Source organism: Pangasianodon hypophthalmus, chromosome 21 (genome assembly GCF_027358585.1).
Source record: "Pangasianodon hypophthalmus isolate fPanHyp1 chromosome 21, fPanHyp1.pri, whole genome shotgun sequence".
Classification (NCBI taxonomy): domain Eukaryota; kingdom Metazoa; phylum Chordata; class Actinopteri; order Siluriformes; family Pangasiidae; genus Pangasianodon; species Pangasianodon hypophthalmus.
Window position 1 is genome coordinate 2108691 of NC_069730.1, and position 27012 is coordinate 2135702.

General features: G+C 40.7%; 1 protein-coding gene across 1 annotated transcript in view; it reads left to right on the forward strand.

Annotated features, from left to right (window-relative positions):
• The first annotated feature begins 744 nt into the window (after nucleotides 1–744).
• Nucleotides 745–27012, forward strand: part of xkr4 (XK related 4) — a 54196-nt gene continuing 27928 nt past the window's right edge. Inside the window, exon 1 of the mRNA XM_026941278.3 lies at nucleotides 745–2022. Coding sequence (XP_026797079.1) covers nucleotides 1478–2022 — 545 coding nt within the window. The 5' untranslated portion in view covers nucleotides 745–1477. The remainder of the gene's footprint in view (nucleotides 2023–27012) is intronic.

The following is a 27012-nucleotide window of genomic DNA, read 5'->3' on the forward strand; positions in this document are numbered from 1 at the left end:
GAATTTCAGCAGTGCTCCTAGATGGCCATTTGAGGAACCATTAATGGAAAAACTCATCCCTAAATGACTTGCATATTAATCTTAATTAAACTTTATAACTAACATGTGATTGCTTTATTTTCACTTTGGATGGCTAACTAGTCGAGCCGAGTCTCAGCTGCGTCTTACACGTGGCTGCATTTCATTCTGGACCTTTGAGTCCAGTGTTTGCTCCAACGTCTCCATGTTCTTCTATGTTCTGTTTCTCATTAATGTGACGTTGAACGTTGCTGGAAAATGAAAAGTGAGACAGAAACTAAGCCATTTTGGAGTTTTTTGGAGACATTCGGAAACGTGACCATCATCACTTATGTTTGAGATAGCTGGTTTTTTCTCCCCGGATGACGTCAGAGCGGCACACAACCGCCAGCTTCGCACAGGAATAACGAAAATACAAAACCAGCCAACAAATTAGCAACAGAATCACTAAAATATCAGAACACCAGTGTTTCAGGATGCAGTTTCCATTTAAAGTCACACTTTTCCATGGAGAAATAGTCACACATGAAAATTTTGTGGAACATAATGTGACTCTTCTGTAAATGTGTCTTCTGTGTGTGTGTGTGTGTGTGTGTGTGTGTGAAATCTCGGCCAAAGGAGGGCGTTCAGACAACATCGCTTCGCAGCTGCTCCATGGGGAGGGGTGTGTTGTGGTGTGTTGTGGTGTGTTGTGTGGTGTGATGGGGCAGTACATATAATAATGACAAATTAGTCACAACAATAGCAGAAAAGCAGCTCTCCTTTTTGTGAAGCTTTGTGGAGCTTTCCATGGATCTGGACTCACCTTCACACCCCCTGAGCATAAACACTGACAAACCCTTTCCTGAGAATTTGCGTAAATGCATATCGGTGACAGCAGTGAATTGTTCAGGAATAGATATATCATACATGCTGGAATGCAGAGAATAATTTGAAAGACTCTAGGAGAAAACATGCATGCTGCTCTACCCAAATGCAAAATGAAAACTGCAGCATGCATGAAAACTGCAGAAGCATGGAGAGAATGTGGGGAAGCCGTGAAGCTGCGTGTGCACGGCGGTGAAGAGCGACGAGCGATGTGCAAAGAGATGATGTCATGGTTTTAAGCGGATGGGAGGAGGAGGAAGAGGAGAAGGAGGAGGATGGATGGATGGAGGGAGGGAGGAGGAGGGAGGGAGGAGGGAGGAAGAGGCGAGCGTAAGGTTTCGCAGGCGCTCCGGAAAAAAAGGAAGCGGCGCTTTGTGATGCGCAGGCGGCGCCGTGTAGCTGGCGGAAGAGGAGCTCTCGCAGCCCAGCCCCAGCGTCTCTCCGCCCAGGGGAAAGACAGGAGGCAGACAGGAGGGACGTGGGGGGAAGAAAAAAAGACAGAGGGAGAGGGAGAGAGAGAGAAGAAGAAGAAGAAGGAAGAGAAAAGAAAAAGGAGGGGAAAAACGGGAACGGCGTTGACGAAGCCGCTGCGATGGCGGCCAAATCGGACGGCGTGCTGAAGATGAAGAAGAGCGATGTGGCGTTCACGCCCCTGCAGAACTCGGACCACTCGGGCTCGGTGCCGGGGCTCGCGGCGGGATCGCGACCGGGCTCGGGCAGCGGCGAGGCGGATTTTACGCGCGGTGAGGCGCGCTGCTGCGGTCCCGAGGACTCGACGTGCCTGCGGCTCGGCGGAGAGAGGCGGAAGTACGGCGCCTGGGACGGTCTGTGGCTGGTGGCCGCGGCCGCCGTGTACTTCACCGACGTCGCCACGGACGTGTGGCTCGCCGTCGACTACTACCTGCGCCGCGACTACTGGTGGTTCGGCCTGACGCTCTTCTTCGTGGCGCTCGGCTCAATCTCCGTGCAGGTCTTCAGCTTCCGGTGGTTCGTGCACGACTTCAGCACCTCGGAGAGCGACGCCGCGGCCACCGACAGCAGCAGCAGGACTAACGAGAAGCGCTCGGCGCCGTGCGCCTTCTGCCTCTGGTTCTTACAGTCCGTCATTCACATCCTGCAGCTCGGCCAGATATGGAGGTGAGCCTTCGCCTTCATTTAGTGAGAGGAGCGCGTGGCTTTGGGACTCCCCGTGCACTGGGGAACCCTTGGGCATCCATCATAACCACATCGATTATGTCGGATCCACTAGCACCTGAGCTTTCTTTCTTTCTTTTTTTTTTTTTTTTTTTCCTCCATCAGTCCATCCAGTGCTGTTCATTGGGCTACTCATAGCATTAAATTATACTGCACTCCAGCACCTAGAGTCACATTTACACCATGCATGGAGGCCTCTCTGAGAAGTCTTTTGGGTGTGTTACCCCTTTTTCTTTAGCAGTTAGAAATAGCCTCACAAACAATATACACCATGCACTCCTTATATCCTTGCATTAACAAGCTGTTATTAACCAGCAGGTAGTGTGTGTGTGTGTGTGTGTGTGTGTGTTCACCAGCATTTCTCCACCTTTCATTTTACCCTAGACGCCAAAGACACATTTTACACCATGCAATGGAGCTTCTAAGGCATCTCTGAGAAGTCTTTTGGGTGTGTTACATGTTTCTTTAGCAGGCTGTGCTGTGTAAATGAAAGAAATAGCCCTGAGATAAGCAACATACACTACGCATTCCTTGTAGGAATGGTCAATTTACACACATTTTTCACAAGTCATTTTATTGACTAGCTAATGGATTTCTGAACCGTTTATGTTGTTGTGGTATGAAGGAACAGCTCTTGAGCGTGTTACCTTTTGCTTTAGCAGGCTGTGCATTTCTGTATGAGTGAATATCCCGCAAAATGAAGAAATATCCTGACATAAACACTACACACCATGTATTCCTTGTATCCTTGCATTAACTAGTTGTTATTAACATGCAAACACTCTAAGCAGGTCATGTTTAGTGACTTTTAGTGACTAGCCCATGCCTTTCTCCACCTTTTATGCTGTTGTGTCTGTTATGTGTTTAAACATCCCAATATCTCGAGTCACCATGTCAGTACATCATGCAGAGTGTTTGAGGTGTTTGGGGTGTGTTACGTTTTGCTTTTGCATGCTGTGCTCATTCGTATGCTAAGCAGGTATCGTGCAAACTGAAGAAGTCGCCTATACCTTCAGCTCTGTACTCGCCAAACTGTTCTTTTTATTACCAAGCTGTTCTTAACACGCCAAGCAGGTGGTGTGTAGCTAGTGACTAGCACTAGCATTTCTCCACCTTTTAGCCTGTTTTATCTATTGGAGCCTGTTGACTCTGGAGGCACAGTTACACCATGCATGGAGATTTGTTTGGGAAGTGGGAGGTTTTGGGTTGCAGTTTTGTATATGCTAATATTTACGCTAGACATGCAAATGGAAGAAAGATATAGCTGGATTACACCTTGTGTTTTTGTCCATAAATGAGAGCCTGGAGTTGCATTTACACCATGCATGGAGAGTTTAAAATCCTCTTTTGAAAGTTGAAGGTGCGGTTTTGCACTCAAACCTTTTGCATTGGTGCCTTTTTTATGCGCTAATATTTATTCTAGGCATGTTATTTAACCAAATTTAACATACACATACACATATACAAGAGTATATGAACAATTGCTGCACACTGTGCACGTTTTACAGGCTAATACCCAAAGCTAGTGATTAGTGCCATTCACCTTTTGTGTTGTTTTGGAGTCCAGAAATGTTTTGGGATTTTTATAAATGAAAGTCACCATTTTGAGGATGTGTGTTACCTTTTTCTTTGGCAAGTTGTGAATTTTAGAGCTTTTTATGGACTAATATTTATGCTAAGCAGTTTAATATCATGCAAACTCATTTACCACCGTATTCGAAATGGTATGAACCGGAATCTCATTTACACCACTGAGTTTTTTCAGCGGTTTTGGATGTGTACAGTCTAATGTGCTATGTAGGTAATGTCTAGCTTCACGTCTAATAAAACGTTTTTATAAGAATATTTTATACACACTCGCCAGCTTTAATGACTTTAATAAGAATGCCTGTACACCTGCTGATTCATGTACAGTATGGGGAAAAAAATCTAAATCACCTCAGTGACTTTCACCATGGCATGGTTGTTTGCGCCAGACAGGGTGGTTTGAGTATTTCAGAAAACGCTGATCTCGTTGGATTTTCGCAAACACAACAGTCTCAGAATGGTGCGAAAAACAAAAAACGTTCAATGTTCTGCGGGCGGAAACGCCTTGTTGGTGAGAGAGATCAGAGGAGAGCTGTCAAACTGGTTCAAGCTGACACGAAGGCTACGGTAACTAACTCTATAAATAACCACTCTTTATAACCATGGTGAGCAGAAAAGCATCTCAGAACGTGTTGAATCTACAAGCAGATAGGCTACAACAGCAGAAAACCACTACAGCAGAAAACCACACAGGCTACAGAGGGCACAGGTAAAATAACACAAAAAGATCACGTTTTTCCGATCTTCAGCTGTCCAGATTCAGTGGCTAGTGTAGTGTCAGTTTCCTGTTCTTGTCTAACAGGAGTGGAACCTGATGTGCTCCTCTGCTGTTGTAGCCCATCCACCTCAACGTCCGATGTGTTGTGAGATGCTTTTCTGCTCACCATGGCTGCAAAGAGTTACTGTAGCCTTCCTGTCAACTCGAACCAGTCTGGCCGTTCTCCTCTGACTTCTATCATCAACAAGGCATTTCTGTTAATGAGGAATGTTGCTTGTTTTTTGTGCCATTCTGTGTAAAATCTAGAGATTGTTGTGACTGAAAATCCCAGGATATTTTCTGAAATACTCAAACCACTCCATCTACCATGCCATGGTCACAGTCACTCAGATCACATTTTCACATTTTGATACAAACATTAACTGAAGCTCTTGAATTGCATGAATGAGCAGGTGTACAGGGTTTCCTAATAAAGTCGTAAGTGTATATGAAGCTGCTGGAGCCAGAAATTACAATTATTTATGTATGTATATATGCGTGGACTTTTTTTAGATCCTTAAAAGTGGAAGGTATATGCATGCTAATATGTATGCTAAGCAGGTAATATCATGGGAGGAAGAAAGGATTTACCTCCAAAGCTGGACTCACCTCTGCTTTTTTTTCCAGAGACCTTGACTCTACAAAGATTGTAATCTTTAACCCTTAAAAATCTGTGATGGTGCAGTGATGACACTTGGAAAGCTCACTTATATATCACTTAATAATTTAGGAATTATATGGTATATGTTTCACTTCTTTTACCTGCTGAAAATTTGCTGTAAATCACCACATATTTATTTGAAAATGGTGTAGTGGTCTAGGAGATGGATTAGGGTGTGTTAACTTTTGCAAAGCCAAGTTTTGAAGCTAATACTGGGTAATAATTATGACTAGCATGAAAATCATGCAAATTTCCTCCATACCTGGAATGGCAGGCTGTAAAATTACGTAAGCCGGGCTTTGGTTAGAAACGTAGAACCTCCACTCGGTCCTATTAATCAACTGTATTAATAATGCATCTGAAAATCACTCTCATAGCGTCAGAGCTATTAAAAGCAGTTAGTGGCTGATTTGCTGGTGTGTGTTGATGGAACAAGGTTGTACTGGTTTCCCAAGTGGCACCTTACGGCGTGTGAAGTTCTCAGGTCACCACACACACGTTTTGTGTGTTAGCGGGTCAGTTTTACTTGGAGCTGTAGCAATGCTCTGGTTTTAAAAAATCCATGCAGATTAGCATTCGGTCCTGTGATGTTTAATTTACTGCACGTCCTGATTTTTCCAAGTGAAGACGTCCCCTGGGTCGAGCTAATCGCTAACCTGACCATACGGATTCATCATACCTAATACTTAAAATTAGCTCGTTTTCTAGCAATCCCGAATGTAATAGTTAGCTTAACGTTATGTCGCTTGCTACAGAACTTGGCTATATGTTATATACAACAAAATCATACAGTACTATATTTTAGCTTAACATTAGCCAGCTTGCTAGCAATCTTGTTTATGCTAACTAGTTGGAAACCAATTTTAGCTAATTGTTTTATCAGCTATACATTACACAATAAAATAAAATGATACAATAATTAAAGATAGATATTTTTAATGATTAAATAATGAAATTAAATTAAATAGTACCATAAATATTATCCAAAAATCAGCTGAATGTTATCTGGATTGCTAGTGAACTTGTTTTTTAATAATGCAATGAAAGAGTTTAGCTAGTGTTTGCTGGTTTGCTAACTGCAATCTGTTGCAATCTTGGTTAAGCGAATTATGTTCAAACTTGATCATGTAACATCACCACAATAGTTTATGTAATGTTAGCTTGATTGTTAGCAAACATATCACAATAATTGCCTAATATTATTTAGTGTGCTAGTGAACTTGGCTACTGGTTTTAAATACATGAGGTCTATTATCTTTAGCTGCAATACTAGCAAATTTGGTTAAGCTAACTAGTTGGAAACTTGAATAGCTTACTGAATGATAGTTAGCATGCTAAAAAAAAGGCTATTGTTTTTAATTCCACAATAAAACAATTAATTAAACAATTAACAGCTAATGTTAGCTTGCTTTCCAGAAAATATTTGACATCACAATAATTGCCTAATGTTAGCTGTCTTGCTAGCAATCTTGCCTGATATTCACACAATATAATGTTCGTCTAATGTTATTTAGCTTGATACTGAGCATGGCAATTTTTTTAATATAAATATATAAATATCCAGCTGCTAACATATTTGGTTAATCTACCTAGCCACAAATATATCACCAGAATAGCGTGACTAATCCTAGCTAGCTTGAGTCAACCTTGGCTGTTTGTTTTATTCACACAGTGCAAAGTTATCCTAATGTTATCTAGCTTGCTAATGAGCCTGGTAGTTGGGTTTAAATACACAATAAAACAGTTTAGCTAATGTTAGCTTGCTTACTAGCAAACTGTTTCAGTGACATCATCACAATAATCTTAAATTTCCCACCTGGGATTAATAAAGTGTCATCTTGATTGTCTAATGTTTAGCTTGGTTTTAAATACAGAAGAATTGAGTTAGCGTTATCTGGCATGCTAGCAAATATGTTTGAGATAATTAGTCATAAACCTGAATAGCTTGCTTAATGTTAGCTAGCAAACTTGATCATGTGACATTATCACAATAACTGAGAGTAATATTAGTTTTATTCACGCAATGAAAAGTTAGCCTAATGTTACTCTGTTTGCTAATGAATGCTACTGGTTTGCTAACAAAGTTGTTTATATTGCCTGATGTTTGCTGTCTTGCTAGCAATATTGCCTAAGTATAGTTAGTTAGCCTAATGCTATTTTGGCTGTCGCTTTTTAATTACTTAATGTAACATTTTAGTTACATTAGCTGTCTTTGTGTGAAACCAGGGTTCATGCTAAGCAGTTGTCCCAAAGCTAAGACCGAAAAGATCAAATTTATTGATCCATTTGTTGCTAAATCTGAGGCAGTCCACAGAACATGGGGGCAACGCTGACAAGATGGAGTTACGCTTCAGGAAAATGAAAGATTCAATCAAAATATTAGCACTGTGTTGTTGCTAGCACATGTTCTATGATATATAATATCGGTCGAATGCTGACACGGTGTTTTAAACCCAATTAGCAGTGCAAGTAGACGTGCAGGCTGCGGCTCACTGGGAGTTGCTAACAGGATTACGAGCAGTGATGGAGAAGGTGAGATGGAGAGACGAGACGCTAACCGCTGGCTTACACACACAGAGACCAAAATCAGTTTTGGACCTGAGGGACCTGAGGGACCGGTCGAGTCTAGTTTTAGATTAAATGACAATTTCAGCGGTGATTACCAGTGTGTGTGTGTGTCTGTGTGTGTGTGTGTGTGTGTGTGTGAGTGTACCTCAATTTCTCATACGTTTTTCCATATCACGCGTTGAGACATGAAGAGAGCACAGCTGACGCGGTGTCTCAGTGTGTTCTTGGCGGAAGATTGTCAAAGAGTTCGCAAGTCTAGGGACGAGAAGTATTTTTAAAAATAACTCGCTAATGCTAATGACACCAATCAGAACAGACAGCATCAAGTGCTGATTTTCGGGTGCTTGGTGCAGGTAGGGTGCGTTATTAGATTTTGATTACATACTCAGTCCAAAAATAGATAATTTTTGCAAATTAGCTTAATGCTATTCTATTCAGAGTGTGTGCACTGCGTGTGAGCTTACAGAAATTCTGCCTTAGCTGTGAACATGGCAGTGACTTTTTCCAGGGTTCAGTCATTCTATGAATGAATTCTCAAATCTGATTATTCAGAAGGCGTTGATCCATTTTTCTATAACAGCAGCTCTGACAGTCGTGCAGCTACAAATCACATGTTTATATTAAAGCGCTCATTCTCATACGTTATCGTTTCTATAGTAACAGCTCATTCATATGGGAACCGCTCCATATAAATGTATTAAAAACGTGTGTGATCATTGATATGGTGACTTTTTTTTTTGTAAGGAGACGTGTATTTAACATTTACGGAAGGAGTCTCCAGTATCAGCGCTTTGTAACAGTCAGAGTAACTTTTTTGTAAGTGTTTTGAGATTTTTAGGACTAAGAACTATACGCTTTGTGGTTTCTTGGTAACGTGACAAGCTGGAAAATTGGAAAATAATCACATTCACGGAAGTAACGATAACTCTGCTTCATCACACCACCTGATCGTTGATTATTTTCTGATAACAGCATGTCACAGAATGTTTTATTCCTTACCAAGGTCCCAGGGAACATAGTGGAAAATATAAAATATATGCAGTATTTTTAAAAATACCAAGATACCAAACTTGGACAGATCTTGCTGACCAATCAGAGAATAATGCTAATGGGCGTGGCCTGATATTTTAATAAGCACCCTTGATAACACAGAGTTGATAACACTCTGTCTGAGTGTTATCTCTCAGTCTCTCAGTGGCGAGAATCAGGATTGTTGTAAATGGAGTTTATTCGGAGTTTATTCTGATTAGGATATTTTATTATTAGGATTATGATATGTATTTTTAGAGACAAATTTCTTTCACTTTGCCTCTCCAGGAAGCCCTGGCTTCACGCTCTTCTGTTATTTCTCTGTTTTATGTCTAATGCCTGTGTCAGATGCTTCATGTGACCTTCATTTTAAAGGCACCTTTACAGTTGAAGACGTCATAAAATTTCATTGCCATTCATTCATCTTGACGGACGATGTGGGTGCATGATGAATTACAGCACTACCTGCATTATGTATAAGGAAAGATCATATAGATCATGGGTATTCGACTGTAACTTGTAATGCTCCAGTGAAATAAGCAACTGACATGACTGAATGGTGATAACATTTACTTTTTAACTCCTAACCGTTAATGATTAGTTCATAGCTATAAAAAAAAAAAAAAAACAATTTGAAGTTATGTTTTGTTTCATAGCAGCACTTCATGCTACCACTTTCGACTAGAGTGACGGACTCTGCACAGATAAGATGCATCTGCTTTGAATAAATGCATACTTTCTTTAGATATTCTGTTTTGCATTGTTGACTTCTCATTAAATAATCAGCTAATCAGACCAGAGAGGGTAAATAAAATGAAAAAAAAAAAAATCTGTGAAAAGTCTTCCCTTTCTAAGGTAACGTCTCAAATCTTGTAGCTAGTCTCTGGTCCGATGAGCTACTTTTAGCTAAGTGATTTACATAAATGTATCTGATTGGGTAAACCACAACAAAGACCATGATGGTTCATGTTTAGAAAACTAGAGTCATTGAACCACGGACAGTTTTTTCACATATTCATATGTTCACGGTATAGATAATAGACGGTGTTCTATTTCACCCTCCTAACCACCAGGAGGCGGTGTTTTAATACCTGGATACCTTGTTGAGACCTTTACTATCACCATTACTGAGTCACATGATGAGTCACATGGTGAACCTATGACGTCGTATTTTCTATAAAATACCCCCGTTCCCTGGAACCTACCAGTTAGGCGTTGGTTCAGAGTGACAGGGAACCCTTGCAGTTATCCAGTGTTTACAGAACCACATAACCTTCTGATATGTATATGCCTTTATGCATGTTCTTGTGGCCTCTCCTTACTTTAATGTGCTCATGCTGCTGGTTTAAATCTGCTATATAGAAAGCTGAGGCCACACTTTTTTTAAAGCCTGCCGGCAGAGCAGCCGAGCTCCTCTGCATGTGGTCTTGGCTGATCGGTTCCCTTAATGAGCTGGACCTACATGATTGCACTGCAAATGAGCGTGCACCAAACTCCAGGGTGCTCGGGCCTCCATGGTGACCAGGTGCTTGGTCTAAATGGAGTGTGGAGTATTTATAGCAGCTGGTTGGGGGCCATCTTGGCAGCATGACTGACCATCGTCTGTGACGCTCTGAAGTCTTCAAAGGCGTCATCGTGGCGCAGGGGCACGCTCACTTAACTGTGTGGCAGGCTGATATTGGTTAAATATAGGAAGGCTAAGAGCACTGGAATATATTGTCATTTAATCGACGATGATCTGGCTAAATGGAGGATTTAAGTGACTGGAGGACTGATAATAGCTCCTGGTACTCTTTTGCAGTAAAAGGTCCATATCTCTCGAATAAAGATGTAATAACCTGCTCGCTCTGTGGCCGCGATCCGGCCTGAATTACCATATTAAGCTACACATGCAGATATATGCTAATGTGGCTGGTTTTATGTAAGGGAACCTAAATAGAGCTGTAACATGCCTTTTTAACTAGTGGAGCTAACATGTTTATTCGCATACTTAATCATTATTTTTAACATTATATTTGAATATTGAATCTAAGCCTTGGCATTTGTGAAGGCTACAAGGAGCTACGAACTTTGATTTAAAATTTCAAAACTGTGGCAGAATCCAACCCAAGGATAAAAACTGTAATACAGGTTTTTCTAAAGTAAAACTCCAGCCTGCACCACGTGAATATGTTTATATTGTGATGTGGTGAGCAATTCTGGTGTTTGTTGGCTGAAGCTGTTTGTGGGAGATATTAGCAGTTATGTGCTGTGTTGTTGTTATTACTGCTGGCACAGTTGCAACAGAGAAAATATTTCAGCAATCTCAAACATAAGTGATAAGGTTTCCGAAAACGTTCAATATCGTATTAGTGAAAAAATCTACTGTAGAAATAATGGAGACATTAATGCCTTAGATTCCAGAAATTCCAGGATGCAGTGCAGCAACATGACACCACTGAGTTGAGTCATGGCTAGTTAGCAATCTACGAGATGGTGAGCGCGATGGCATTGACGGCACTATTAGTGTGACTTTATGATCAGCAGAGTATACAGATGAGGAGATGAGAGAGCTGGACAGACTAAAGGACTAAAGCACCACTGCCTTGCTCTCTTTAGGTAGAGATGAGGCAATGGCTAAATCCCACTGCGCCACCATCAGCACAGATTGTGGGTAATGTAGGAAACCATTAACCAAAGTGAAAATAGGCCATCATGTAGATCAAAGACATTTAAACAAACAAAAAGTCATCTCTGAATTTCATTACAAAATAAATCTTGAAAGATTACGAGGTAATTATAAAGATTAATATGCAAGCTGGATATTTCCTTTAACCAACCCTCATTTCAAGAAATGTTGACGTGCATATACCACGGGTTTCAAAAAGATCATGAGTCGAACAGAAGGCAGTGAGCGCTGTTCATGCTGTGCAATGCATGCTGGCTCATCGCTCTGTCCTCTGTCACTGCACTTGAATACAACTCGACTTGTATTGGCCATATTGGCTTTAATGGATTTTGTGTTGCAATGGTGCAGACCTTTTGGTTTTATCTGAATGCATGCTCGAGGTTCTGCTCGAGTCATGCTCCTTTGTAGGACAAAACAGAAACAAACCACAGTGTCCTTGCTTTTAATAACCCCAGGAATGATGACCATGTTCCAGAGTGCAAATGTTCAGGGTGATGCAACCGAGGCAAATACAAGCAACCTGGAAAATGTCCCAAGCTAGTATGATAAAAGAGGTAAAATCTATAATCCCACTTTCTCACAGGGCTCAAGGGACACACAGGAGCCAGAGGCCAGAGGCAGGACTCTTTATCAAGACTCTGCACGTATGTCCAATGGTCCAAATGGAGGCTCAGGGCAGGGCTAAGAGCACCAACAGAACAGTAAATCCAGCAAATCCGTAATCATACTCATAACAGAAACTGGGGTCCAAGAAAGGGTACAAAGTACAAGGGACTACAGCTAGGAGATGGAAGCTAGTGAACATGGGATTATAACTTTCACCTATTTTTTCTTCATTAAGAGCTGGATCTAGTGCTGGTTCAGAGAACTAGTTTGAAAGGCAAAATAGCATAAACCATATACTTTAATTGACGCTGGATGGGCTTCCTCAGTGCCCAGGTGCTGTGTATGAAGTTAAATGGAGTGTGGAGTATTTATAGCAGCTGGTTGAGGGCCATCTTGGCAGCAAGAGTGACCAGCATGATCCATGGATGCGCTCTTTATTAACCTGATTAGCTAAACTTTATTAGCATTTGGGAAAATATGTATTCATGGACTGATGTGTTTATGTAGAGCTGTTTTGATGTAGAGCTGTTCAACAGATCTATGAAAGTTAGAAGCACTTTGGTCAGTGCATGTTGGCTCTAGAAGCCAGGAAATCAGGAAGCCCGAGAGAGTCCAGATGTGGCCACCATATCCTTTCCTGGTTCTCTATTCTATTCTGTAAATGCAGCCACCCATCCACCCACCCACACAGACTGTTTGCATGTTTCTCTCCTTCCACTTGCCTTTTAATTAATGTTGGAAAATACAATTATGGATAGCAAGCATTGGCTCATTTAACAAACAAACATGTTGAAAAGTGAGTGAGGCCCAGGTGGAAGGGTGCAGCGTGCTGTGTGTAATGTATATGTGTGCGCTGAACTCCTCCCCAAAGGAGGCATTAGCTAGACTGATGCCTTTAATCACTCAGCTCCTTCTACTTAGGCTGGATTCAGCTTCGCCTCTTCACGCTTATGTGATTCTGTGATTGAAGGTAATGCATACTCGAGTGCAAAGATTTTTTGTGGCCAGTAGTTTTGATTCCAGCTGTGCTGTGCTGCCATTCATGGTGTTAAGCTGACTAAATGATGGTCTGTCCATTGCAAATCTGTCTTGTCACGCTTTAGAAAATCAAGGCTATTTGGGTGTAGATTAGCAATATTTCTCTCCTTAAAGTTTTCTCTTCTTGATTTCCTCAGATGGAAATCATATTCCTGGCCCTTTTAGCCTACTATCACCCATATTGTGCATCTGATGGGTTAATCAGATAAAACTTGCTTTCCATGAAACTGTAATGTTGCGGTGCAGAAACTCTTGACTCAGTGACTCGACTTGGCTCTGACTTCTTTTTCATTGATTTGAGTACATTCAAGTTTTCTCTGTAGTGTTCATACAACAATGCAGATAATGTGAATGTTACAATTAAAAGGTTTTATGCTGATGAAAACAAAAATAAACTCTAATTAATCAAGTGAATCAACTAATCTGAAATTGATCTGGTTAGAAACACCCTTCTGACCAGTACTACAGCTTTTAGGTAACAGGTAATGCTTCCAAGCAGAATGACTCATCTAAGACTCAAAATTCTAGGGTCTCTGGAGTCAACTTGCAATCTGTACCTTGACATCCTTGGACATGACTCAGACTCTACACCCTTGGACTTGACTTGGCTTGGACTAGAGACTCAACTCTGATATAAACTAACAACCTTCCATTCAGTAGTCCAGAACACTAATACTGTGCCACTAGATTTGTGGCTGTAAATTGGATTAAAACTCTAGGCTTGACTCAGACTGTATGACTTTTTACTTGACTTGGATTCTAAGATTTGGGACTCTCGATCTGACTTTGACTCTACGACTAGGGACTCGACCTGGACAGGACAGCTTGAGACTCAATTCGCCCAACTCTACAGCATAGTAGTCTGGATTTGACTTGGTCTCTACAGCTTAGAGGGTGGGGGAGTTTAGGACTTGGACATGACTTAGACTCTCCAGTTTAGGACACTTGACTCTGACTCCATGGCTTGGAAGCTGTGGGGCTTGGGACTCAGACTTGACTCAGACTCAGTGCCTTGGTACTCAGGAATCTGGACATGAATTAAAGTCTAAGCTTTTCACTTTGGGATTTGACTTAAATTCTATGTCTTAAGACTCTAAAATTAACCTAGACTTTGTGGCTTGAAACTAGGATCCTACAACTGGGCACATGACACTATGGCTTGAGACTATCTTCATACATCCTGGGATTCTGGTCTTGACTCAAACCCAACAGCTTAGACGCTGGGGATACTTGGAACTAAGGCATGACTAAAACTCAATGTCTTGGGACTCTGCAATCTGGACTCAACTTAAACTCTAAGCATTGTGCCTTTAGATTTGACTTAAACTCTATGGCCTAAGAGTCTAGAGTAGGACTCAGTGAACATGACTAGGACTTGGGACTTGGAATCTATGACATGGGACACGACTTGGACACTATAGCTTGAGACTTGATGCAACTGATAACAGCTTGAGACGCTAGATTCCAATCCAGATGTATAGTTGTCAACTTATGGCTCAGATTTAAACAACATACTCATGAGCAACTCTAGTGTAGTGCAAAGTCTCCATATGGAGTTTGGAGGATTGAAGAACAGCTTCACAAATGACTTCTCACATGTCATCTTTATATTGATCTTGATTACATCTTTGCTTTTAAAAGAGTCCCATTCCTGCTTGTTAACATCTTATATCAGGCCATTATGCTTTAATGGTTATTGGCAGAGGCATAGCATTTCATTTAGTCTGGTGCATTCAACTATCACAATTATGTATGAGCAGGAGTATAACTTGGCCGTTTGGTTTATTAAGTATTCGAGATATCATTAGAAAAAAACTGTTGGCAGCCAGGGTTAGGGTTAGAAAAAAGTCACGTTATGCATAATATTCTGGATTAAACTTTAGTATGATTCTTCACTAAAGTCCCTCTCTTGTCTTTGATGAGAGCAGTGAACCAACCCATTATGTGCATTTTGAGCTTAATTGGTTTACAGAATGTCCACCATGCCTTTTCTGAGAATAACTAGGCCTAAGCTTTGCTTCTTAGAAAACTCCACAATTGGACCAGAATGAGACAGCTGACCTCTGCTTCACATTTCTCAAATGGAAAAGGCAGATTTCCACAATGGAAAAGAATCTCCATTTAATATCTCTTAACAAATGCACTCATCCCTGTATACCTGTGCTTCATCGCATCGCCTGGTTACTCACTAAGTGATTATGTAGAGCAAGAAAACAATCTAGCCATCTGAAAAAGCCAAATATTGGACAGTTTAGGGATAGTGGCAGTGTTTTGGTGTTGATTTTGTGTGTCCACCTGCTCCTCCAGGAGTAATGCCTATGGGGGATGAATATTTAAACTGTGACGTGTGTGTGTTCAGGCTGTAGCTCCTGCATTATTAAAGAACCCTCATGCTCTTGTTCGTCTCTTGCTACACCAGGTCACAGTGGCCATAAACACCCACACCACAACACACTGTGCCAACATGACGGCGATTTTAACAACAACATAAACTCTCAAGAAGCAGGAGCCTAAGGCCAAAAGGTCCAGTTCAGGCTCAGTTAACACAAAGCAAATAGGATGAGTGTGTTGTTTACTCTAAAACAGGTAACATTTGACCCAATATCATACCTGCACTGAATATCAATCTACTTTGATTTTATCATTTGGCAAAAACTAGTACAAAGATATGGCCATTTATTATGGTCATTATTATTCCAGAATACACCTAATTGGAGCTAAATCTACTTTTTAGCTGTAACAGTCATCCTGAAATACCGTAGATATACAATATATACAAATATCTGGTTAACCCTTCACAGTGTCTTCAATTTATATTACCACAACACTTTAGAATTCTCAAATCTTATTGGTAAGAAGGTGTTGACTATTTTACTGTAACAGCAGCTCTGACAATAATGCAACTACAAATCACAGGTTTATACTAATACATTCTAATACGTTATTGATTCTATAGTAACAGCTTCACAGAGACTTGTACGGTGTACGCGCCACAGAAATTGATTTTGAAAATGCTTGATATGGTGAAGTTTTCTGTAAGGAGACATTTATTTAAAATTTATGGAAGGAGTCTCCAGTGTCAGCGGTACAGTTGTAACTTTCTGACGTCTTCAGGACAGACGAGGTTACACTTTGGGGTTTCTCAGTAACATGACAAGCTCTATTTTTTTCTGTTATTAACTTCAAGAGAGAGGAAAAATGAGACGCTGATGAGGGAATTACTGTTTATAGCTTACTGTTCACTTATAATGTACGTGAGAACAGGAACTAACTTGCTTTGCGATCTCTAAGAAGACAAAAACTATGACGTGTCCTTCTTTAAGAATTGAAAATTTTAATTGTTGGTGAATTGCTGTGGTATAAGTGGAATAAAACAATTCAGGATGTGCAGCCCATTGTGTTTCATACCTTACTTAACTAAAACCTAATATTAATTCAGTTTTTAACTGCTTTTTAACACTGTGTCTGGACCATTAGGATTAAGACATTGTCTTTGGAATAATTATCGAATCTTTTCTAAGAAATATAATTTGGTCAAACTGTGATCCATTTTAATAAGTAGAATAACAAGAAATGTCGATATTATGAGCTAATAAAGTCACAGTGAAAGTCAGTTTAAAAAAAAGCAATCACCAATCAAATACAGTTTAAAGAAAGTAAACTGCAGAACATCAGACACTCGTGTGCCAAAACCTTTTGTACAACTCAGAAGTAAAGATCTAATGATATGGACCATGTAGAAGAAGCCTTTCAGATATGATTATAAAAGCAGTCTTTCTTTGTACACTATATCTTCTTGGCTGCATGAACAAAAACAAGTGGCAGTGTTTTCTGTTTATTACACACACCATTTAAGATCATTTATCTAACCACTCAGCTCTTGTCTCTCTCGCAGTCAGTACCTGTTGCCATTATCGGTGGGTCTTATTGCAAACTGCTATGAGCTTATCTTAATAACAAAGTGCATTCATGATATGTTTTCACCATTACTAGGAACAGTGTTTTCTTACATACCTCTGAGGGGATGCACAAAATAGAGGCATTTCTAAGAACTCCTGCTTGAAAGTATAGAGAGAAAAAAAAAAATTCACTCCATGAAGTGCTGTGTACATATGATTTTGGTTATTATTTAGAGAGAGAATGTAAAGGACAATGGGAAGAAGATGGAAGATTAATAAAGGAGAAGGAAGAAGCATGACAGAGAAAGTGAAAGAATGATGAAAAACAAAGAGAAGGGAGGGCAGACAGAGAACTTGACTACGAGGCATGAGAGAGGAAATTAAGGAAGGAGAAGTAAGGGCATGAGGAAAGGGATGTCAAAAGAAAGATGGATAAATGATAGGGGAAAGAGAAAGCAGGAAAAAGATGGGACTACAGGAGAGTAAGAGTACGACAGAAATTAAGATAAGGGTGAAAAATAAGAAGGAGTTAAATAGTGTGTAAGAGTCAGAGAAAGAGACTTAGCAAAGAAGAAGACGGTGAGAAAGAGTCAGAAAAAGAAAGTGAGAGGTCAGACAGGTAAGTTGAACTCAGAGTTCTCTGTGTTCTAGTGTTCCACTGTCTACATTTTGCAGCAGTAGGTTCCTAAAATGTCCTGCAGCACAGTGAGCAGAGAAACATTGACAAGATCAGGAGAGAACAAGAAGTTCAGGACCAAGCAACGAGCCCAAGAGAGAGAGCAATGAGGTCATGAATGAGTGGCAAGGCCACAAGACAGCAATGAGGTCATGAGAGAAAAGCAAGGTCAACAGAGAGTGAGTGAAACTGAATGGGACAGAAGAGAAACAAGGTCAGAAAAGATTGGCAAGCTCTAAAGAGAGGGAAACCAAAGTTAAGGGTGGCCAGGAGAGACTGTTGAGAGTGGCAAGGTGAGGCAAAAAAGATGGGACCATAAAAGCATAATGACAAGGTCTGGAGAAAGAAACAAGGTGATGGAAGAATGACAAGGATTGCAAGTTAGAGAATGATGAGATCAGGAAAGAATGACAAGGTCAGAAAAAAGAGAGATGATGTCAGAAGAGAGAAAGTCAAGGTCAGAAGAGAACAACAGGACCAAGAGAGAACAATAAAATCAGGAAAGGAGCATGAGGGCAGTAGAGAATAACAATAGATGAGGTCAGGGGAGAGTGACAAGTTCAGGGGACAGCCATGCAAAGCCAAAAGAAAGAGTGGAGATATCAGGAAAAAAGTACGAAGGTTAGCAAAGAGCAAGAAGGCCAAGAGAGATCAGACAAGGCCAGGAGAGAACAATAAGGCCAGAGGACAACAATTAGAACAGGATTAATCAACAAGGTCAAGAGAGAATGATATAGTCAGTAGAGAAAGACAAGGACAGGGGAAGAGAAAAGGTCAGGAGAAAGAGAGGAGATCAGGTAAGAACAACAAGGTCAGGGGGAAGAGAAAAAATGTCAGGAAAGATCATTGACCACCAACAGAGCCTCTTCAGGCTGCCTGCCAACATCTGGAGCTGCTGCAGCCACCAAACTGCTCTGCTGCAGTGCTGTGCCAAGACTTGTGTCATTTCTCACAATCTGTCCACCTTCCTGGGCAGGAAGCAACAAAGTGACATTTGATTCCTCTGACATTTGTGGTCAGAAGGAAGTAGTAGAGATAGTTGGTTGCCTCTGACTTAGCTTTCTTTGCTAATCTGCTAATTAAGCTAGTACAAATCCAAGCATGTAACTCACACTTATACATTTTAAACAAAAGTGTGTGTATAAATTGTGTAGTGGGGTGTCAGCTAGACATTTGGCAATTATTGGAACTAAAAAAAAGCTGGACACTGCATGCCCACAAGCAACATACTACAAGCAAAATAAGTGACTCCTGATCTAATGTATGGTGTTACATACATTAGATCAGTAGATAGCATGGTCCTGGGTGGACATGGTGACTTAGTGGTTAGCACTGTTGCCTCGCACCTCTGGGGTTGGGGATTAGAACCCCGCCTCCGCCCTGTGTGTGCAGAGTTTGCATGTTCTCCCCATGCATAGGGGGTTTCCTCTGGGTACTCCAGTTTCCTCCCCCAGTCCAAAGACATGCATGGTAGGCTGACTGGCATTTCCAAATTGCCCATAGTGTGTGAATGGGTGAGTGAGTGTGTGTGCGATTGTGACCTGAGATGGGTTGGCACCCCCACCTTGTGCCCCGAGTCCCGTGGGATAGGCTCCAGGCTACCCCACGACCCCATGTAGTATAAGGGGTACAGAGGAAGGATGGATGGATGGATGGATAGTCCTGCATAGAGCAGTGAGATATATAAAGCTCTCATCATTTGCTCAAATCCTCAATAAAGGTCTCTGTGCAACATACATGATTCATCTGCAGATCTAGATGTTTTTACTTCCAAAAAGCTATTCAGCTGGCATACCAACATTGTGTTACACACATATTCCAGTTTGTATTAATAATTGTCCTTTTTAAGCCTGAATTTTCAACCCCACTTCCATGGAGCTACAGTCTTGAGCAGTTCTTACACATTTGTTCTGGACTCATGAAGGGCTTGGTAATGAACTCATGATAATGACCTACCCAGGACTGGTGTTGAGAATGCCTGCTTTTTAAGTTTGGTTGTCCTCAGGAAGTTTTGTATATGTTGAACTGTTTAACCCATGCACTTTAAACTCAACGAACTGGAAAGAAAATAGTCCCATCCTGTTGTTAATGAGATCATGGTCTACCACAGTTCTAATGGTAATGGTGCCTTTTGTAATGCACTGGAATAATTAAAGTACTTCTTTTGCTTGTCTGAAAACTCTACAACTACACAAGGTGATTCCAGCAGGGTGTTAATTGGAATTGAACTGTGTATGTGTTCAGCCAATACAAAATTGCATGATCTAAAGATCTTTTTAGCGATTCATGAAGCATCCATGAAACCTTTGTGGACTTCAGATAGTTTTCATAGCAGTAGAGTCTGACTTTTTGTGGCACAACCACATTAATTCTACTTCTGCTGTTAATGTTGTTTAGGGGAAAAAAAATAAGCACGTCTGCCACTCCTATAAATATCTTGTCAAAATCTCTTGAGGAGGCTGTGAAATGGTTCTTTTGAGAGCAGTGTTTTACCACTTGCCAGAGCAGGAAAGATATGAGTGGGAATTTTCTGCTGTTATGGGTTGCAGTCTGGGCTAAATATAAAATTCTGCTGACGTGTTGCTTTCCATGTGGTGTGTGTTGGAATTTGAGCTGGGTTGCTGGGAGGGGGTGTTCATGGGATGATGTGGATAGGTGCATACCCTGAAGGATCACCAGATACGAAGCTATCAGGAAGAAGAATTGCTGGAGGTAATGGAGGTGAGACATCACGAGGACACCACTGTGAAGTGTCCTCCTGGATGGAGAAATACCTGAATAGCGTTAACCCATCAGTGTCAGCGGGTGTTGGGGAGAGAAAAAGAGATGTATTGAGCAAGAATCACAAAAAGCAGTTGATTTGGCTCCAAGTGGCAATGCCGAAATATAATGGTGGAGCAGCAAGGATGAGTTGAGTGAATTATAATACTGAAGATCATTCTCCATTCATCAGGTTCCTCAGTGGGTTTTGCTGTTCTAACAGGAGGGTTTTCACATATGTAGTGTTTAATTTATTTGAATTGACCCCTGGTGCATTTTCCTCTTTGATGTGGTCACATACACACTTGGATGCAGACCAAAATAACTGGTCCGAAACCACCGGAGTGAGGTGATCTGGTTCTGTAAAGGTCCAGTCCCAATCAAACTCTATTACATGCACAGAGAAAACAATCCAAGCCAAATAGCAAACAAACCCAAAGTACCAAATTTCACTCTGATTTGGATTTGACAACCAGACTAATAATCATGAAGACTATTTACCAGTCTTGAAGGTTGAAGTCTTCTCCCTGCTAGCATGCTAATTCTGCCAGGTTTATTCATGCATTCAATCATTCATTCAACCTCAGTAATCGTTTTAACCTGGTCAGGGCCATGGTGGCTGCACCCTGGATGGGACGCCATTCTACAGCAAGGCACAATGACACACACATTTACACAGAGGAGTAACTTAGTGTAGCCAGTCCAGCTACCGGCATGATTTTGGGAGGTGGGTAGAAACTGGAGAACCAGGTGGAAACCCGAAACTCCATACAGACAGTAACCCAAGCTCTGGGTCGAACCTGGTTGCTTTTATTGTACACATGAAACCCAGAACCACTTTCTAACTAAATACTCTCCAAGGCTCATCGTTTTTAACCCATTTAGATGCTGTTGGAAAGACTTGTGTGAAAATCTAATTCAAAACCTGAGTTTTTTTTTTAAAGAATGTGGACCCAAACAAGCAAAGATACTCCTTCAAAGAGTGACTCATTTTGAGTGAATGGCTTTTCTGTCAAGCCAGTTTAAATAAGACATCAAATCAAGCCGCCTTCGCATCTGCTTTGGTTCATTGAAGACGCCTTCCCACGCATCTTTTCATTTGCTTTTGCTCTCATAAAAGAAGACAGAGGAAGAAAATATCAGTACTACATGATAATCACAGGACATGTTGGTTGCTTATTTTGCAGTTTTAGTCATAAACTATTGCAGAAGCTTTGCATTAGCAAAACACAACCTCAAACACCTGCAGTATGTTCCTCTGCATAAGAGTTATACAGACATCGATTAGTGACAGAAGTAGTGACAAAATTTGCAGGATATGACAAGGATTAACTGGCAGCAGGGAGGAACAAGAAATCCCAGGTTTTCCTTTTAAATGCCGCAAGAAGCTTTTAACGTAGCGTAAAATACAGATTCAGCTTGAGAACATGAATTAAAGGGAGTATGTTTTATCTTATTTATTCATGTTCTATATATATACATTTACTTCTGAAGAACTGGCTGTGGTTTGATTCACTATTCATATGTCAGCTACAGCAGAGGTTTCATCGTTTCTGTTAATGCAGAAGTCTCGATAGGCCAGGATTGGTGTGTGTTTGAGATCCATGCAAACAAAGGCAGACTTCAGAGGGAAGCCAGTCTCAAAGACTTCTTAGCTTAGCTTTGGGCCAGAGAGATTTGAAATATTGTAGAGTCATTTTATCCCAAAAAGTAGGACTATGTTTGACATTTGACAAACGTCAAGCTTGTGCGGTGGATGTGAACAGGTGGAGCAGCCCTGATCGATGCTGAGTGTGTTTGCAGATCTCACTATCACATGGTCACATGTTTCATCAGCATGTTTCTGAAGCCAGTTAAGCATTACTCTCTGTACAGTAAACCTGAGCAGAGAGAAACCTTTCCAGCGTGAGAGCATCAGTGTTTGTGTTCTTCCTCAGCCCCAATCTCCAAACACTCCATAGACAATGAAACTTAATTTCAGGCTCCATTAGGTTTGTGTGCTCAAAACGAAAGGAATGTATTGATGATGGTTAGGAATGTTATCTAAGATGGTCTTTTAAAAAAAATGGATCTCAGCATCTGGTTCGTTCCAAGAGGAGGCTGACCCCAAAACGAGAGACCCACTTTTCCTTTTCCTTTTGCACTTCAACTTCGTAGAATATGCAGACTCGTACTGGACTCGACTTAAAGCTCGTAGCCCTCCAACTAGGAAAAAACAAAGAAAATTCATTCTTGATTGTTTTTTGTTTTTTTGTGGCTAGTTAAACAAAAATATATGTTAAAATTAAATAATCCTAATGTTTGACTAAAACTGAGTGCAAAAGTTTGAAAAAGACAAATTTATTTTAACCGACAAGTCTAGTGTTGTGTGTTAGGTTTCAAAGTAACAAGATACCAAAATAAGTCAAATAGTGTATCTTAAGACAATAATACTGACATTTTAAAAATAATATCAGTTCAAAAGATTGTACCCCCTTTCTGAATGTAATGTAATAAATATATTCTAATCCCCAGCTCTTCCTCTAATATCTGTTCTAACTCTGCCAGATTGCTTGGCCAATCTTGTGCATATTTCTGGTTGCATTGCATTTGCATTACGTAGTTCTTTTTTGCAGTGAAATTGTAAAATAGAGGTACATTTTTCCTTTTTCACCCAAAAACCAAAGGGAATGCGAACCTTCATGGAATGCAAAGCACTCAACCAGGAACTTGGTGATGGTGAAACATCTTTGAGCATTGCTTCATACCTGGAACAATTAATTTGCAATTATATACTGTATGTGGGAGTGTTGTTTATATTCCTGTGCTACCAGCAGCCTATCTAGAGAGCAAATGCTTGATGTGGTGCCAGATATTGTGCCTTTGCCGTCATCATCATCATCATCATCATCATCACAGTCATCACTTGATCAATACCACCCCAGACATCTGGTCAACTTCAAATATCTGTATTTCAGGTGTACACCGGATGAGCATTGAGAAAATGCATTGGCAGTCATTACACTAGCATCATCTTCATCATTATGGTCCACATTTAATCAATAAAATCCCAGACAGGTTGTCTCACGTCTGCTCCTGGACAGAAATGATGGTGGCGACAAAGGTTTCTTCTGGAAGTCCTTCCACAAACAGATCATGTAAGGTGAAGTGGGTTCAAAATGTCATTGTTTATTTGTACATTTTGTGAAAAGCTAGAGAACCCAAAACAACAGGGTGTCTTTTTAGGGCCTGTGTGGAGAAAGTGGAACAGTGGACTTCTTTGTAGACACAAGGTTTCATTTTTTATAGAAGGCCGAAGCGTTGGTTCAGAGATTCCTTATTTGGCTGAATCTAAGAATAAGAAACAGTCTAGACGGGTTAACTGAAGAAGATCAAAATGAACAAAATTACAATCTGGGAAATAGAACTAATAAAAGATAGTTGGATACCTGTTTCATGGTTTCATAACAGTAGATAAATATAGACAGGTGAAAACAACGAACAGTGGGCAGAGCCAAAGTATATTAAAGAAAATGAACATCAAGAGTATTCAGGAACACTTTACAATACTGATCAGTAACTCATAGGTGAGTATGCAGGACCAAATGAGTAGTACTATATTATAGTAACATATTAACAAGTCACTGCTATTAACAACTAATGAATCCTGGGTAATTACTCAGTAAGTAATAATAAAGTAATGATTTTGTAGTTCATATGGTAGGAGCCTATGAGTTATTGAACAGTATTTTAAAGTGTATTCTTTACTTTATAACACACTTTTTACTTATTTTAGCCGTGACCTTCTTCTACATTCCTGGGCAAAAAAAAAATTCAAAATATTAATTATTATATTAATTAATATTAATTAAAATTCTTATTTTTAGTCTAGCGCAATCTGAACTAGGCCTCGACATTACATTGTTTGTTCCCTTCCTTTTTAAATTCTTCCACCTGCTACAGCTCAGTTCCCGTATTTTGTATCATATCAAAAAGTTTGATTTGAGTTAAAAATGGCTAAACTGCCTCCAAATGTATGTCAGTGTAAATCATGTTGTAAAGTGAGGCATTGTGCATTTGTCAAAGAACGAAATGAAATAAATCAGCCCTTTAGTAGCTTGCATATTCACAGATCAACTGCGACTATTTTTTTAGTGACTTTTCCGCTTTTCCGTGTTTGTGTGTGTGTGTGTGTGTGTGTGTGTGTGTGTGTGTGTGTGTGTTTGTGTGTGTGCATGGTGCATCCCAAGCAGCTCTCATCCATTCAGCCTGTTCAGCATTCAGCCGGAAAATCAAGTGCAGGATAGATTTATAGTGATATGATGAATGAATAGGAATATAATGATGCTGTAGCTTCACTTTAGCTTCACTTGCGTATTATCAAATAATCAATATGAATACAAATGTTAGGATTAAGAGGGCAGGAAGGCATGGTTTGTTACTCTAGGACTAGGTAACAGCTCGCAAAATGGTTGCAGTCAGTTATCCTACAAGAAGACAAGATTACTCGGGATTCTTTAAACACAAACACATTTTTCCTGCTTACTGAGAATGTACCCTTTACGGAGAATATCACAATGACATATAGGTATGTCAGCGTAGTTTGCGTGCAGGTATTAAATCATATATTCAATTATTCAAATGCATGCATTTATAGTATATGCATATAAAGTAGTTGGTCTATGATATGCTTTTTGGTATAGTTTGTAGGGTTTTTTAGATTTTCTTAGGTGTTGTTGGAAGTTCTGTGTTTTGTGTGCTTATTTTGGGGACATTAATTCTGTGTTGTGTTCAGTATTAGGAGTAATTGCCCAGTGTTAATTGTTCTTCAGTGTTTTGGGATGACGTTAGATGTTGCTGGGTGTAATTTGGAGTTGTTGGACTGTGTGTTACTAAAAATTTCTAGCTGTAGTTGCTGTGCATTGTTGGGGGTTGAGTCTGGTTGGCAGTAGTTGAATATTTTGCTGCCTGATGAGTGTTATCGGGTGTTTCAGTTTGAAGTTGGGAGAAAATGGTGTCATGCTAGCTGTGTATTTTTAGATATTTGCCATTACTGTTAATTGTTGTGCATCATTGAAATTATCAGGGGTGCCATTTAATGGTGTTGGTTGCTGCTTATATAGTTTGTGCTATGTTGTTTGGTGTGTTATTTGGTGTGTTCTCAGCTGTGAACAGGCACATGGATGCGTTGTTTCACCAGGCTGGGTGTAATTTCCTCGTCCAGTCAAGTGTACACTCTCTCTGTTGGCTCTCAGTGGGACACACACACACACACACACACACACACACACATAGGGCTTGTTTTAAATGGTCATTCCTTTTTAACGGAACAGCACCGTGGAACAGATCATTTAAAAAATTCCTTTGATAAAGTGTGTTGATCAAAAGAGCCTTTAATCATGGCACAGGAATGGGACTGGCTGGCTTATTTATGAGTTCAAGGCTTCAAATTTCACCACACGCTGCAACAAATCTGTCATGCTAGCTGTGACTCAGCACATACAACACCACCATGGTAACCAATTCAAAACCCAAAAAAAGTAGCAAAGAGGTAAGTTTGTTAGACAATCCCTGTTCAGCGGGAGGTTTTCAGGAGGTTAGGTTGACATTTTGTGATGATGTAACCTTAGCATATAATGGAAAGTCATCTGTAAATAGGAGCTAAAAGCATGCACTTGTTACTCTGCAGTGTCAGAGCACAGTGGCCTGGAGGGACTCACTCTCTACGTACCTAATGAGGGCTACATTAGCCGCAGAGGGCGCCTACCCACAAACCTCTGCGGCAAGCTGTGTGTGTGTGTGTGTGTGTGTGTGTGTGTGGGCTCTCTCTTCCAGTCTCTTGCTCTTTGTCTCATCGTCCTGCTCCCTCTTTCTTTGTCCACCCTTCCCTCCCTCGCTTGTTGTCTGAAGTGAATGTCAGGGTCCACTCGGAGGAGAGCTCGCCATGGTAACAGTGCTCTGTCATGGCGTGATGCTGTGATGTGACAGCATCGATGCTGCCCTTTGGCGTGACGGACTGGCATGTCCCTGTGGTGCCACGCTGACTCGAGCACTCAATCCATCCTCCAAAATTCTCCTCTCTCCTTTTTTCCCTTTTTGATTTAAGCATCTGTTAAGCACCATGACTAACTGCTATCACTCTTAATCTCTTAATTGCAGGATGTTCTACTGCAAGCGGCATGCGGGGAATATTAAAAGGAATCAAAATGTTTATTATTAATCCATTATGACTCGAATAATCTTTTAATTACACCAGATCAGTCGTATATCCGACAGCGCTGAAATTGCACTCTATAGCGATTCTTATCAGACGCCTCCAAGCTGCCAATCATCTGAGATTATTTTTCATCGCTCTCAGGATCTGTGGCATTGCAGCTGCTAACGTATGTCCTCACAGTGAGCAGTAAACACCAGAAAAATGGAGGTGTCAGGAATTTAGTATGCGATTATAAGTGGTGTGGGGCGTTATTTACAACGCTGTATCCCCCTGACCTTCTTCTTCTCTGCGGTGCAGCAAAAGGGGCCTCAGTAATTGTTGAATAACAAGGTTCAATTGATTTGGAATGAGTCGGTTCCTCTTGGCAGCGGGACAGGAAGCATTTATCATGGCGCTGGACAGCCTCCCATCAGCCACCGACTCTCTGGGGCCATGTGGAGGTCTGGGTTATCAATCCCTGCTTAATTCCATTGCTACTGCGCAGATAC